This window comes from Lutra lutra, chromosome 3 (assembly GCF_902655055.1).
Source record: "Lutra lutra chromosome 3, mLutLut1.2, whole genome shotgun sequence".
Classification (NCBI taxonomy): domain Eukaryota; kingdom Metazoa; phylum Chordata; class Mammalia; order Carnivora; family Mustelidae; genus Lutra; species Lutra lutra.
Window position 1 is genome coordinate 97543057 of NC_062280.1, and position 15416 is coordinate 97558472.

General features: G+C 44.4%; 1 protein-coding gene across 1 annotated transcript in view; it reads left to right on the forward strand.

The window, feature by feature from the left end:
• TMEM163 (transmembrane protein 163) overlaps window positions 1-15416 on the forward strand; it is a 229342-nt gene that overhangs the window by 186042 nt on the left and 27884 nt on the right. Inside the window, exon 5 of the mRNA XM_047722525.1 lies at window positions 1517-1613. Coding sequence (XP_047578481.1) covers window positions 1517-1613 — 97 coding nt within the window. The remainder of the gene's footprint in view (window positions 1-1516; window positions 1614-15416) is intronic.

Here is a 15416-nt window from a genome sequence, read left to right on the forward strand (position 1 = left end):
CAGGCTTAGTGCCTCACGTCAGTGTTCTTCCCTCCTGCCACTGCCTTAGTGAGTACTTACTGCCTGAATTATCTTATCTCCTCCTTGAGTCTGTGTGTCCCCCAACCCAAGCTCATTCTGGGGATGTACGGCAGTCATGGCGGATCACTCATTATTGTGCATGAGTCCGGGTCCTTTCTTGCTTAAGATCCCCAGCCCATTCATTATTTTTCCTACAATCTCTATATTTTATGTTATGCACTAATCTGTGATGATCCTTTCTTTCTGTTTTTGAAAGACTAAAACCTACAATTAGAGTATGCATTAGAAGCCTAGTGACTGGGCTCCAAGCATCCTTATTTACCTGCTCATTTCTGACTTTGAGGTTTGGGGGAGCATGTCTGTCCGTGGGCTCATTAGGATTCTAATTAAGTAGGTGTTACTTCAAAGTTATGTGGGCAATTTTGGGTCGTTCTATTACCCAGAGAAGGGAATCCAAGATGGACAATGAAAAATGATTTGATAGGTGAGAGAAAAAGGGCTCAGGAGGCTGCCAAGTGATGGGGACATCAGGTTGGGTTAGGAATGACCTAGAGCTAATGGTAGTCGTTCATTTTTTCTCTATTTTGGTTTGCATTTGGTGTTTTGACTCCTGTATTACTACCATCATTTCCTCATATTTATTTTCATTTTTCATCTTTGCTTCTCCTGCACATTGTTGTGTCTGGTTTGCCAGAGAAAGCTCCTACATCCTGAGCTCCCCGAGATGTCCTACCAACCCCTGCCCCACACCCCCTCCTTCTCCTCCTGCCGCCTCCTGTGCTGGTATCTCGGTTGAACTCATTCTTCCTTCCCTCCTCTCCTTTCTTTTTAAAGAATTGCTTCCTCTTGGCATAAACACTCTACCTTTTGTTGTTACCAAATCATTCTTCCTTCCAGTCTTTGGGAAAATACAGTGGTGTCTATCACGTCATATCGGGAAGAGACATCCAGAATGGACTTTTGCTTTGTTTAGGCCCACATCAATGGGTTACTTACTTATTTATTTATTTGGATGCTCATTTTCATCTTCAGGTGGGAAATATTATTTCCATTTAACAGGTGAAGCTAAAAGAAATTCAGTAGCTTGACCAAGATCAAGCATATTAAATGATAGAGCTTGGGATGTCTCAGGCCAGAGCCTTCACTCTTGGCTATTAAACTCTGAACCCTCCAGCTGGAGGTGAACGGGAATATTGTGTTGCCAGGCCGAAGGGATGGATTTACTGACCTTGAAATTCTTCCTATGCCAGCATTCATGGGATGCTCTGAGATCATGTAGGATGGTGAGCCCTTTTCCCTTGGGGTTGGTTTTGCTGATAAATTGGCCGGGATCCTAGAGATGATTCAGTATCACTTCTGAGATGGGGGGGAGGATGGTCATGGTGGGCATGTGGTGAATTACGGTTGGGTACCAGTACTTTGGGTTGCATTATTGTGTAAACAAGCGGAGCAGACTTCTCCCAGTTAAGATTCTCAATGTTTTGTTTCTTTGCAGAGCCTGTGTCATCTTGGGGGTGATATTCCTTCTGTCATCCATATGTATAGTGGTCAAAGCCATCCATGACCTCTCAACTAGGCTGCTGCCAGAAGTGGTAAGGCCCTTTCTCCGGAACAGATTTTCCTGCGGGTACTAGCCTCCCGTGTTACCTCTCACAAAGGATTTACTGGAGCAAGTTGGGCAGGTGGAGAGAAAATAAACAGCATTGTAGGAGGCCAGAAGGACTCACTGAAGAGTGTGAATGACTTGGCAGAGTGAAGCCCTGGGCAAGAGGAAAAAACTTCACGTAGTTGAGGTGGTACTAGGTTCTGGGTTCTGTGTCTCTCTCCTTAGGCATTTTGACTATTTTTTATTTATTTATTTATTTATTTGACAGACAGAGATCACAAGTAGACAGAGAGGCAGGCAGAGAGAGAGGGAAGCAGGCTCCCCGCTGAGCAGAGAGCCCGATGTGGGACTCGATCCCAGGACCCTGAGATCATGACCCGAGCCGAAGGCAGAGGCTTAACCCACTGAGCCACCCAGGTGCCCCATTTTGACTATTTTTAAAGCAAGATGTTTTCTATGTGAAAAGAAATGGGATGTTTTTATATAGCAGAGTGATCCAATTTGTGCTGTTTACATCTGTTGTTCTTTGTCTAGTCCATGATTATTGTAATAATAGTAATTTTTCTCTTTGCACCTTGCATAAATCCATTCACATTGGATTTGGGGGGCAGAACTGGCATTTGGATGCACAAACTGGAGGGCACAATTTCATATTAAAATGTGTCTTTGATTGCTTTGTTCTTTGGGTGAGAGCTATTACTTGCACTCTGATTCCTTTTGTTCCCTCTTAGGAATGCTGGCGGGGGGTGGGGAAGGGATTTAATGTCTCCTATCAGGTTATCTTCATAGAAGGCAGCTGACTTACCAAAAAATGGAGATGCTGCTGTTACGATGATTCTCTGTATACAAGTTACATAGTGATTTATTTTTTTTAAAGATTTTATTTATTTATTTGACAGACAGATCACAAGTAGGCAGAGAGGCAGGCAGAGAGAGAGAGAGGAGGAAGCAGGCTCCCTGCTGAGCAGAGAGCCCGATGCAGGGCTCGATCCCAGGACCCTGGGATCATGACCTGAGCCGAAGGCAGAGGCTTTAACCCACTGAGCCACCCAGGCGCCCCTACATAGTGATTTAAATGCAAAAATATGGTCTCTTCTTTTAGGATGTGATTTGATTTGTGTTTGACTTCATGCACCATCTTATGCCAGGCCTAAATTCTTAGACCATTCATTTCACTTTTAGAAAAATGTACGTTTGTCCTTCCTGGGATGATGTATTACGTGTGTTCCTGGGGAAGATTAAAACGAAGTGGGACTTGATACTGCATTTAGGAGAGCTATGGAAGTGGCTGCTTTAAGTTGCCACCCCACCCCCCAACTGAAATTGAGATAAGAGCTGGTCCTTTAATAACTCACCAGGATCTTCATTATTTGTTGTCACAGCTGACCAGAGGCTTATTCTCTAATATCTCGGTGAAAGCAAGGGAGGATGGATACCCACCCACGGCTTTCAGCCCGAGTTGGAAGCAGAGCTAGCTGAGGGGGGGAACGGTACAGTTTACTACTCTGTGTTCTTAGTCTCACGATTGTGATGCCTCACCCTCCCCTCCCCACTGTGATCTCCCTCTGGCCTGGGATCCCAGACTTTTCCATCTTTTTCCTCCACCAAACTTGCTAGCTTATGTTCCATTCTGTCAGAACCTGAATCTTAGCAGTAAGTATGATTAATTAAGATGTCAGTCAGGTAATTGCGTTTTACAGGGGATGGAAATATGCCTCCATTCTAAGAAATGTTTATCGGTGGGAATTTTCAGCACCAGACTCATTGACACATTCATTCATTTGGCATTAAAGATTAATTTGCAGCAGGGCTACTGTGATAAGGAACAGACGGCTGTACTCATGGTCCTTTGCAGGGGCCCTCCTTGTCTTTCTCCTGATGGTGGAACCATTTTTACATGGAAATAGTCTCACACCTTGCAGTGCAAATGCCCCTAAAGGAAGAAACTCACCAACTGAAATGCCACACCAGGATGAAAATGTCTGATGCCCTGTCCCACGTGGGGTTCCGAGAGGGTGAAGAGCTCCATGATTTCCCCCCAGACTGGCCCTGTCCTTAGAGAACTCATGCCTACTGCATCTTTTATCAGTCCTGGTGTGGGATTTAAGAATCAGACCCACTTATGGTCATCTCCTCAGAACCCTGAAGAAAAGATTAAGGTGATTTTATCATTTGTTTTTCTGTCTTCAGCATTATGGAAAGATAACAAAGGTATGCGAGCTCCGGTCTCCAGAGAGAAGGCCTTCTGATCAGCTGAGTGGCACAGGGGGCCCCGGTAAAGTCTGCCAAGTGGTTGCAGATGTGTTTCCATCCTGAGTCTTTGGCTTCCCACTCTCCGCTCTTGACGTTTGGGGGAGCCCACGGGCCATCGCCAGACCCCCAATCCCTGGCTTGTGGTCATTCAGCACCAGCGTTTGTCCATATCTAAATTAGGCTGTAATTTAGATCAGATGTAATCAGCTGCTCATAGAAGCCAGTCCAGAAAGCAGGAGAAGCTCAAGTGCCAGAGTTGTCTGTGGCAAGCCTGTGCCTGGAGGAGAGGCCCGCCCTCTAGTGGTGCCAGGCAGAGTTGCTGTGCAGGGCTGTGAACCCAGGGATCTCAACAAAGTTTTCAAGAGCCAGTGGAAAAGCCTCTGTTTAATGTGGAATAAATTGGCAACTCATTAAACATTTTTGAAAACCCTGGTTGGGAGTGGGTAGGCAATTTCATATAGGTCAAATAAAGTATGCCTGTGGTGGTTGAAACCAGGGAGACTGGTCTTCAGGGCCGGGATGGCATGAATCTCCGTCCAAGTTACAGCCTTGCCCTTGCCCTCAGTTGCGGAAATGCCTTTTTTTTTTTTTTTTTATTCCAGTGTAGTTAATGTACAGTGTTAGATAGTGATTCAGCACTTCCATACGTCACCTGGCGCTCATCACAAGTGCACTCCTTTTTCCCCATGACCTCCTTTTTCCCCATGACCTATTTTACCCATCCCCCAGCCACCTCCCCCCTGGTATCCATTAATTTGTTGTCTATAGTTAAGAGTCTGTTTCTTGCTTTGTCTCTTTTCCTTTGTCCATTTTTTTTTTTTTTTAATTCCACATGAGTGAAATCATACAGTATTTGTCTTTGGCGGATGTATTTCGCTTAGCATTATACTCTCTACCTCTATCCATGTTATTGCAAATGGCAAGATTTCATTCTTTTTGATGGCTGAGTAATATTCCTCTGTATATACACACCACAACCTCATTATCCATTTATCAGTTGGTGGACACTTGGAGGAACCCTCATGTACTGCTCCGTGAATGCAAGCTGGTGCAGCCACTGTGGAAAACATTGTGGAAGTTCCTCAAAAAGTTAAAAACAGTAATCACATGGCTGGGTATTTACCTGAAGGATGCTAAAACACAAAGCCAAAAGGCTATGTGCACCCCTCTGCTTACTACAGTGTTACTTATAATAGCTGCGCTGTGGACGCAGAGCTGCCTTTGTAGGTATGATTTCTATCCGGTTGTTTTTACTGTGGGCTTGTCAGAAGCAGCATTTTCTTAACCCCAGGCCTGTTTCCGGGTGGCTTTCTTTTTAAGGTAGCTGCAACCCTTTTCAGAGTGAGAATCATTGCAAGGATGTGTACGCTTTGAATATGAAAGCTCTGTAGTTTGGAATTTCCCAGCCACAGAGTACAGTGACTCTGAGCCGTGGCGGGGTCACCAGGCCATCAGTGTCGTGCTGGAGAAGCCAGGCCAGCTAGGGCCCCAGCACGGAATCTGTGCCGTCTGCTGCAAGGGCTTCATGACTAAATGATGTAAGTCTGTTCCACGCAAGCTGCACGTGATCACACCAGATCATGAATTCATCGGATCATGAATCTGGTTCTAGAAGAGCCTTCTCAGAAACTCTGTGTGAACAGTGGTTCTAGAAGTTGGCGAGAGTGGGCAATGCCTCAAGTGTAGTGGTTGCCTTATATCTGTGGGTTGCTTTGAGAAGAACATGGTCCTCTTCTTCTTTTCACCCCTGCCACACCCTGCTTGGGTAAGAAGGGACAGGTGGCATGTGTCTCCTTTTGGTGGGATGTGGGGGCTCTGAAGCTGGACTGATCTTCCTGGGGTGGTCAGCTGGCTGCTGGCAGAGTCTCGTGTCTCCTGGTCCAGGGCTGTCTCGGCTGCCGGTACTCTTGGGCGTGTATGGTCCTGTTCTTGAGCTTCTCAGGTTTGGCCCTTCTGGGTTCTCATGCTCAGAGGGGACGCTGCCAGGGCTGTCCTAGCGAAGATATCCAGGGCCCCAGCGGGTCCCATCCCTGGCTTTTCTGGCTACTCCTGCTACCTCCATCCCTTACTGTTCTCTGTGCACATTGTCCCTTGAGAGCCCTGCAGGCAGGTTAACCAAGAAGTGATGGAGGATGCCACGGGACAAGTATGGAAGGAGGGGAGTCATGGGATGCGCGGAATCACATGGAAGGAAGTGCTTTAAGGAAGCTGCTTGGCATGGAGGAAGGTATGTGGATGTGGACCTGCAGGCTGCTGGAGGCAGGGGTCCTATCTCTGCTTCTTCTTACCCAGGAGACCAGCACAGGCCAGTCGCTTAGCCTCCCTGACCCTGCGCTTTCTCATATGTAAAATGGAGCTAATACTACATCAGAGCCCAGGATAAGGATCAAGTGAGCCGTGTATTTAAAATAACAATCAGGGGGCGCCTGGGTGGCTCAGTGGGTTGGGCCTCTGCCTTCGGCTCAGGTCATGATCTCAGGGTCCTGGGATTGAGCCCCACATCGGGCTCTTTGCTTGGCAGCCTGCCCCCCCACACCCCTGCCCCCTACTTGTGATCTCTCTCTCTCTGTTAAATAAATAAATAAAATCTTAAAAAAAAATAACCATTAAAAGACAATGCTACTGTGATGGCTGCCCTTAACATTCTGAATTTTGATGTTTCTGAATCTCTGATTAGTGTCACCCCAGGTGGTGGCCTGAGGTAATTTCAGACTGGGCCCCTCATCCCTTTTACTTGGCTCCTGCTGTCCCCTGTGGCTGGCTAGAACCCCCTCTCTTATGTCAGGTAGCCCTGGCCAGTCTTGGGCCAGCCTTTGGGAGAACATCAACACGCTGTCAGAAGACCTGACCTCCAAGGCTACCTCGCCACTCATCGGGTGTGTGACTGGTAGCAAATCATGGTAGAGACGGAGAGTTGAATGATGTCGTGAATGTGGAAATGCTCTATAAACTGTCATGCTTTACAAAAGAGGGAGATGACCTTGGTTCTGATACCAAGGCCATAGAAATCCCATTCTTGCCCGTGAGCATCCTGTCAGTGTCCTGTTTGGTCAGACCAGCTCATTAGCTTCTCCTGCCTGTAGTAGATCAAGACTTGTTCAGCTGGCGCTCTTGGCCAATGTCTGCATCCAACCTCCTTCTGTGGTCATGCAGTGACAATAGTGATTACAGTTGTAATTAAAATAATAACTACAGATTGGCTGTATGTTGATGATAATAAGTGCTATCACTTGAATGTCTACTAATCCCTAGACCCCCTGTCTAGGCATTGCGGATTCAAAGTCAAGTAGCAATAGTGACTAGAGTTTTCTCACCCTGCAAAGCCCTTGGCTTCTCATAGGAGCTGTTCCTTTCCTCTCTCTCTCTCATCTCTGTTTCCTGTGTACACCAGTATCCCTGGTTAGGGAGGAAGGAATTTAGAGAGAAAAATGCAAAAGAGGAGTAGGCTGTTAGGTCCCCCAATAATCTGTGATTAAAGGAGCGAGACTGATATAAAGTGAAGGTCAAGCAAAGCTTTATTTAGCGCCAAGCATCAAGAATCAGACCAAACATTTGGGGCCGCGCCTCTTACAGAGAGGGCGACCTCTCTCTGCTTCACAGACTAGCTTTTAAGGGCAAAGGCCATGTGGTTGGGCCTGGCCATGCACAGGCGGCCAATGAAATTATAACACACAGAGAAAGCTGCACAGTCATGTTAGGTCACACATAAGTGACCAATTGAATTACAATTTACCCTAGTAGATATTTGAACCAGCCTATCACCTTGGTCAGAATTGGTGCCCAAAGGGTGCCCAAGGGCAGGGCCCATACTCTTTGGTAACTAGGGAGACAGTATGCATCCCCCCACTGACCAGATGTCTCCATCTGGCCTGACCCACCCTTGTATTTGGGCTTTGTTACCTGGGACTGGTTTCCGGACTCGTTTTTAAGTAAGTTCCCTGGGGGAAAGGGGCAGGGCAGTTTAAGTTTTAAACAACAAAATTATTGTTTAACCGGATGGAAGTGCTCTGGCTAAATAGGTCCTTACAGAGGCAAAGGAAGAAGGGAAAAACAGCTTTGTGTCATAGGTCAGAAATGGTTGCTTGCATAATTTTGACTCTTCCTTGACTAACAAGGTTGTCTTCCAGGCCTCTCCTTGACCATCTCTCTGTTAAGCTCCTTAGATGCCAGCCCACCCGCCAGAACGAAGGAACTTCTAGCAATAAAAGGGAAACCCTCTCAGTTGCTCATTTTCCTGCTCTGTTCCCTTTCTCTGGTCCTGGTGTGGTGGCTGCTTTCACGGCTCCATCGATGCAACAAGTGTTGCTGGGTGTGTGCCACGCTTGAAGGTTGGGCTGGCTCTGCACAGCCTGTGATGTCAGTGGTGTTCCAGCAGGAACCTCAGAGGGGATTTCACTCTTAAGAACAAAACTGGAGCTACAGCTCTCTTGTAAAGGATATTTTAGGGTTGTACTAGCAAGGTCACAGCCATGAACTTTCCCCAAGGATCTTCCTACTTGCAAAAGTGACAGATTCTTGGATTTGTAGGCTTTTGATTTGTGGGATTTGATCTGTTCCCAGCCCAGACTGGGTAGTGCCGTAGGCTCCTTGTGCAATAATCTGTGATTACTGCGAACTGTTTAGCATTCAACCCTGCGCTGTATCTTGGGCTAGTAGGGGTTCTTTCTGCGCTCTTCAGCCGCTCGTTGTTATGCTCTCAGTGAGTCTCTACCTGCAGAGGATGGAGCCAGGTTGGCCAGTCTTCTTCCCATACCTCTGTTTTCAATCTCCTCTCATCCCTCCCTCTCTCTCAGGGCTTCTCCCCTTCCCACCCTTAGCACTTTGAGCTCCCTCCTTGCCCACCTCCTTAGAAATCTCATTTCCACCCTCATTCCCTCTCTTTATGGCATCTTTAGTTACTCCCTGCCTGCACTTTGTCCCCAGGCATTTTCTTTCCAGCCCTTCCTCCTCACCTTTAGCTTCCTGTGCTCCTGAAAGCTCTCTGTCTGGATATAGCCATCCCTTCCTTCCCATTCTTCCTGTTGCCTCAGTTTCAAACCCTGCCTCCCCCCAGCCTGCCCCTGGTAGTCTTTCAAGCCCATTCTTCAAGGTGTCCCTTTTGAGGCAAATGTTGAACAGAAGGAAATGAGGGCGTGAAGTGGGGCCAGCAGTAAAAGTTTGGGACCAGGTGACCGGCTTCGCACAACTGCTGCCCACCCATGAGCTTGTCAGCCTCAGGTCACCTGAGGCAGGTGTCTCATCCACAGGAGGGAGTTTCAAAAGGTTCCCTCAGTCCTGAGTGAGTGTAGTCTTGCATCTAAGGAAGTGGGGGTTGGAGTCAGAGACAGAGATCTCAAGTCTGCCAGTTTCTAACTAGAGCATTCTGGGTAGGTGGTTGATCCTTTCTCTACCTCAGTTTCTTTGTTTTTAAAGTGGCAAAAATGATGGCACTTTCTTTGTAAGATTGTTAAGAAACAAAATAAAAAGATGTAAATGATAGGCTTAGTGTATAACTATTGAATAAATGTTGGCTGATGTTGGACTGAAGAAGTTGTTTTTATTTATTTATTTATTTATTTATATTTTAAGATTTTATTAATTTATTTGACAGAGAGAGATCACAAGTAGGCAGAGAGGCAGGCGGGGGCGGAGGGAAGCAGGCTCCCTGCTGAGCAGAGAGCCTGATTCGGGGCTCTATCCCAGGACTCTGAGATCATGACCTGAGTTGGAGGCAGAGGCTTAACCCACTGAACCACCCATGCGCCCCTGAAGAAGTTGTTTCTAAGGAAGTTGGAGGACCTTTAGTTCTGGAAGCCCAGGCTTTTAGGAAGTGCCTTCATGGATACTGTTCCTTGCTCAGGTTGTGTCATGCAATAGGATCTTTCTTGTGCAATTATCTATCTATAATTTCTGGATCCACCATTGGCAGTAGAGATACTCATCTCCAGTATAACAAGTTCGCAAGTGCAACTCTAAATTTTATTTTATTTTACTTGTATTATCAAATACTTAAAAAAAAAATCACACACATTCGGGGTCCTCGACATCTCTTCTGCCAACATCTCAGCACTGTAGAAAGAAAGGCAGAAATTCATGGTATCAGACATCATTTGTGTCCCAGTCTTGTTACCTCAGACAGAATAATTCCATTTCCTCAGGAGGACTGACTTCTTCATTCATCCTATAGCCAGGACCTACAGGCTTCTAAAGAGAAGAAATGAAACACTCATGAAATGGATTCTTATTGGCTCCAATGAGTTCAAGGAGAATAGAGAGTCCAGAAATAGATCCACACATATCATATCTTGTTAGCTGGTTTCGACAAAGGTGTGGAGGCAGCTCAGTGATGGGAAGAAAAGTTTTGTCAGTAAATGCTGCTGGAGAAACAGGACAGCCGTCTGGACAGAAATGGACATCAGCCATCATACAGAAGTTAACCCGGAAGGGATCACAAGCCCAGTGTAAAATCAAAAACTCTAATAAAACTTCTACAAGAAAACAAAGGAGGAAATCTTAGTGATCATGGGATAGGCACAGTTTCTTAGGTATGCCACAAAAACCATGAACCATTAAAAACCATGAACCATTGAAAATTGGAGTTTATCAAAATCAAAAACCTTTGCTCTTCCAAAACACGATATAGGAAAATGACAAGACAGCATGGACAACACTTCTCTATCAGACAAAAGACTCTATCCAGAATATATAAAGAACAGTTTGATAATAATATGATCAACAACCCAGTAAGAAATCCTCCCTTCCATTTCCTCTTTCTCCATAAAGTCTTTTTTTTTTTTTTAATATTTTATTTATTTGACAGAGAGAGATCACAAGTAGAGAGAGAGAGAGAGGAGGAAGCAGGCTCCCTGGCCCAATGTGGGACTCGATCCCAGGACCCTGAGATCATGACCTGAGCTGAAGGTAGAGGCTTAATCCACTGAGCCACCCAGGCAGCCCTCTCCATAAAGTCTTCATGTCCTATAGTGAAAGTTTGTTTTCCATCAGAATTTGATACATTTTTATTAAGACTATTCCTTTATATTTTGTGAACTTTCTTGATATTTTACGGGTTAATATTTCATTTTCTGTATTATTACTACGTAAAACTAATGTTATTTGAATAATGATCTTCCGATTTTTGTTTTATTAGTTGATTATTTTGGATATATTATATATAATGGCAGCTCCTTTCCAATTCTGATAGTTTCCTTTTTTTCTTATTTATTAGCCAAGGTCTTCAATATAATATTGAATAGTTGGCTGCTGATTTTTGGAGTGACTATTCAATTTTTTGTTTGCTGAGAGGTATTTTTTAAAATCACAAATAAATGTTGAATTTGGGGTACTATTTCTATATATATTTTCCTTTGAGAGGTTAATATTTTGAATTAATAGTCTAATATTGAGACATCCTTGAATTCTTGGAATAAACCCTATTTGGCCAGAAAGTGTTAATCTTTTAATTCATAGCTCATTTTCACTTACTATTTCATTTAGGATTTTTGCATCTCTGCTCATAAGTGGCGTTAGTCTAAAACACCTGCCCTTTCACACAACATATAATGAGTTACGTATTGTTATGAAGTTACGTTAGCTTTTCTGTTCTTTTTCTGTGCCCTGGAATACTTGTAGTAATGTAGGAACTTTTTGTTCCTTTAATTTTTAGTAGAACTTGCCTGCAAAATTGAGCCTGTTGCCTTTTGGAGAGGCAGTATGTTCTCTGTTAAGATCGTGAACTCTAGAGCCAGACAGCCTGGGTGCATTAGCAGTGACCTGTGGACAAGTTACCTCGCCTCTTTGGCTTCAGTTTTCCTCTCTAAAATATGTATAAGAGGGGCGCCTGGGTGGCTCAGTGGGTTAAAGCCTCTGCCTTGGGCCCTGGTCATGATCTCAGGGTTCTGGGATCGAGTTCCGCATCGGGCTCTCTGCTTGGCAGGGAGACTGCTTCCTCCCCTCTCTCTGCCTGCCTCTCTGTCTCCTTGTGATCTCTCTCTGTCAAATAAGTCAATAAAATCTTAAAAAAAAATATATGTATAAGAAACATAACCTTAATACCCACCCTGCAGAGTTGTAAGGATCAGCCCAATTCATGCACGTAAAAAGCATTTTAAAAAAAGTGCTCAGCACTTTGTACTGAAACTGGTGTTTTCTTACTTCTATTATAATTACCAACCCTATGACTGATTTTTTTCCCCCTGCCGTCTCATTTTTATAGTTGTGGTTTGGCAACAATTTTCAAAACGTATTTTTCTAGAAATTGCCCATTTATCTAGGCTTTCAAATATACCGCATTGAAGTTGCTTATATTATTTACATAAGATTTTTAAAAAGATTTTATTTATTTGTTTGACAGAGATCACAAGTAGGCAGAGAGGCAGGCAGAGAGAGAGGGAGGGAAGCGGGGCTCCATCCCAGGACCCTGAGATCATGACCTGAGCCGAAGGCAGCGGCTTAACCCACTGAGCCCCCCAGGTGCCCTACAGAAGGTTTAAAATCTTGGATCCATCTGTGCTTACATGCCCCGTTTTATTGCTGGTGTTTATTTGTACTCTCGCTCTTTGTCTCTTAATCTCGGGTGCCAGAAGTTTATTCATCTCCTTAGAAAAGCTGCATTTGATTTTGTGGATCACGTTGATTTGCTTTCTATTTCATTCGGCTCTCATCTTTAGTAGTTCCTGCTATTTTGTTCACACTTAGTTTTGGGGGTGGGTAAGTGAGTTTTATGTTTTTTTATTTTTTCTTTTTCAGTTTTTGCTGTTGGTGTTTCCTCTCCCCCCCGCCCCCCCCCCCCCTGTTGTGTTTTTATACTAATATAGAATACTAATTTATGGAAGGAGCTGGCAAAAATAGTTTATGCAGAGAAGTGTGTTCCGCATGTCGGGACCTCTGATGGAGCACTGCTATGTATACGTATGAGAAGCCGACCAGATTCTCCAGTGACTGAACCACAAGTGAGAGCTCGTAGGGCAACCATCAGACAGAGCAGGCGGGGAACGGGAGTGTGCTACCCAGTGCAGCATCAGGGTTCTCTGTCTCCAGCTCTTCAATCCAATGCTAACCTAGTGTTGCTGGGAAGGAGTTTCATGCAAGTGATTAGCAGCTATCATCAGTTGATTTTCAGTAAAGGAGATGATCCTCACTAATCTGAGTGGGCTTGATCCAGCCAGTGGAAAGGCTTTAAGAGCAGAGCTGAGGCTTCACTGAGGAAGAAGTTCTACCCAGGGAGAACAACTTCAGCAGTTGCCTGCGTCCCAGTCTGCCCTTCTTGATGGGGGTGGGGGGGTTATCTCAGGCTTGCCCTGCCAGCCCCCCACGGTCACACGAGTCAGTTCCTTGCAGTGTCTCTCTTACTATTGGTCTCCTCCTGGTTCTCTTCCTCTGACTAATGTACTCACAAATTACTGCCTTGAAGTATTTTCTTTATGTTGAGTTTTGATTTTTATCCAAGTCATGCATGTTTATGATTTAAATGGCCTGTTATTCTACAAGGGTCATTACAAAAAATAACCCCTACTCTAGAGGCAGCCATCGATAACTTTCAACCTCGGCATCTCTAAGTAACATGCATATGTCGCTCCTTCTGGCTTTGTCAGTTACAAGCATGATTTCTTGACTCCCTCCTCTGGTTGGCTCTTTAACTATCCCCCATTGCCTGGTCCCCCCACCCCCCACCCCCAGTAAATTTGCATTGGTATTTTGTTTAGCTCAATAGTCAGCATTATTATGATGATGATGGCAAATGCTCTTCATAGCAGAGCCTTGTAGTCTTGTATGATTGGTTTTTTTCTTTCCTGCATTATACATTGTAGGTCCCCATATACTCATAAAATGAAAATGGATTATAAATTACACACAGTCGCACGTATGTGCACATTATAGATCTCCTCAGTTGTCATCTTGAGATCTCATTCATTGTGATTCTGGGGATTCATTTTATTTTTCTCTTGGATTGTATCTTACTGCATCCCACGTTGTTGTCTTTCATGATTTATGCTACTGTTCTGGAAGAGCACCTTTTTAAGTAGCTTTCTAAGAACACACATAAGGAAGGCAAAATTTTTTGAGACTTTAATGTCTGAAAATGTTGCTGTTCTATCCTCACACTTTATTTGGTAGCTTGCCTGGGTGGAAAGGAGTTTATGAGGCATTAATCCACTGTCTTCTCATTTCCAGTGTTGCTTTTTGGAAGTTTAATGCTAGTCTAATAACCAGTTTTTATTGTCGAATTAAAAAAAATTATTTACTTGACAGAGAGCATAAGCAGGGAGAGGGGCAAAGTGAGGGGGAGAAGCAGGCTTAGCAGAGGGCCTGATGCAGGGCTGGATCCCAGGCTTAGAATCTTGACCTGAGCCAAAGGCAGATGCTCAACCAACTGAGCCACCTAGGTGCCCCCTTGTTGTTATCTTTTAAAATCTTTTTTTCCCCGTCTGGAAGCTTATAAGATATTCCATTTGCCCTCAGTGTTCTGGTTTCCCCAAAGTCTGGTGATTATTGGCTGTCTGATAATATTTAAGAAAAATATATTTATGATTGTGTGTGGGTGAGACTCCTGAAATATGATCTTAATGCTATGGCAGGAGATTTTAACCTGGTTTTTGGCCCCTTGGATGGTATTTAGAGTATCCAAGAACTTTAATTAGAACGAAATCATGTCTTTATTTTCATTTAAACTTTATCTTAAACTTCACCTTTTCTTCCATCATAAAATCAGGCAATAAACCACAGTTGGTAATATTAGAGTCCTTGTAACTTTGTCACCAGTGAAAATCAGATATTGTCTAAGATCAGTTTTGGCAGGTATCTCAAAATATTTTTTGTGCTTATCACTACATTACTGTCCTTAATTGATCCATTGTGCTATTTAATACACTCATTTAGAAGCACTTATTAAAGTGTAGTTTTTTATTTCTTATGAGGTGCATGCCAATATAATTGGTTTCTCTTATAAGACTTTATATTTTATTTTATGCACTTCAAGTCATTTTCTCTGTTCTTCTGGGTTAGTCAGTTTGGCAGGGTAGTAGGTAAATTCCCTTAATCCCTCTTCTTTTCAATGCAGTGACCTTTGTGTTCAGCAGCGGCACGAGGTGCCTGGTGCAGAGACACACTTTATTTGGCTCTCTGTGGTCCAGAGGCATGCTTGCCTGTTGGGGAACAGCGTTAGTGCACTCTGGACCGTGGGGGAGGGGACATGGTCAATCAATCCTCCTCCTCTCAGTCTTCCCTCTTGCACTCCTCTTCCAGGAGTGCCTCGTGGCATTGATTCCTAAGCCTTCAGGGTTCTGATGTGTAGCTTCTGGACTTCACCCTCTGCCCTAAGATTCTACCAGTGTTTGCAACTTTCAGGCACGTGCCACTCTTCTGTCTGCTTTCCCAGCTCACACAGTTTTGTGGCTGTTGTTCTTGTTTTCTTTGTCCTTGTTGGTTCCTGCTTAAAAAACAAACAAAACAACAACAAAAAAACCCAACCCCTCCCCCCAAACCAACAATCCCTGTGTTGCCATGTAGTGGGTCTTATAAAACCTGTCTTTGTGTGTCCCCTGCAGTATCTTAAATT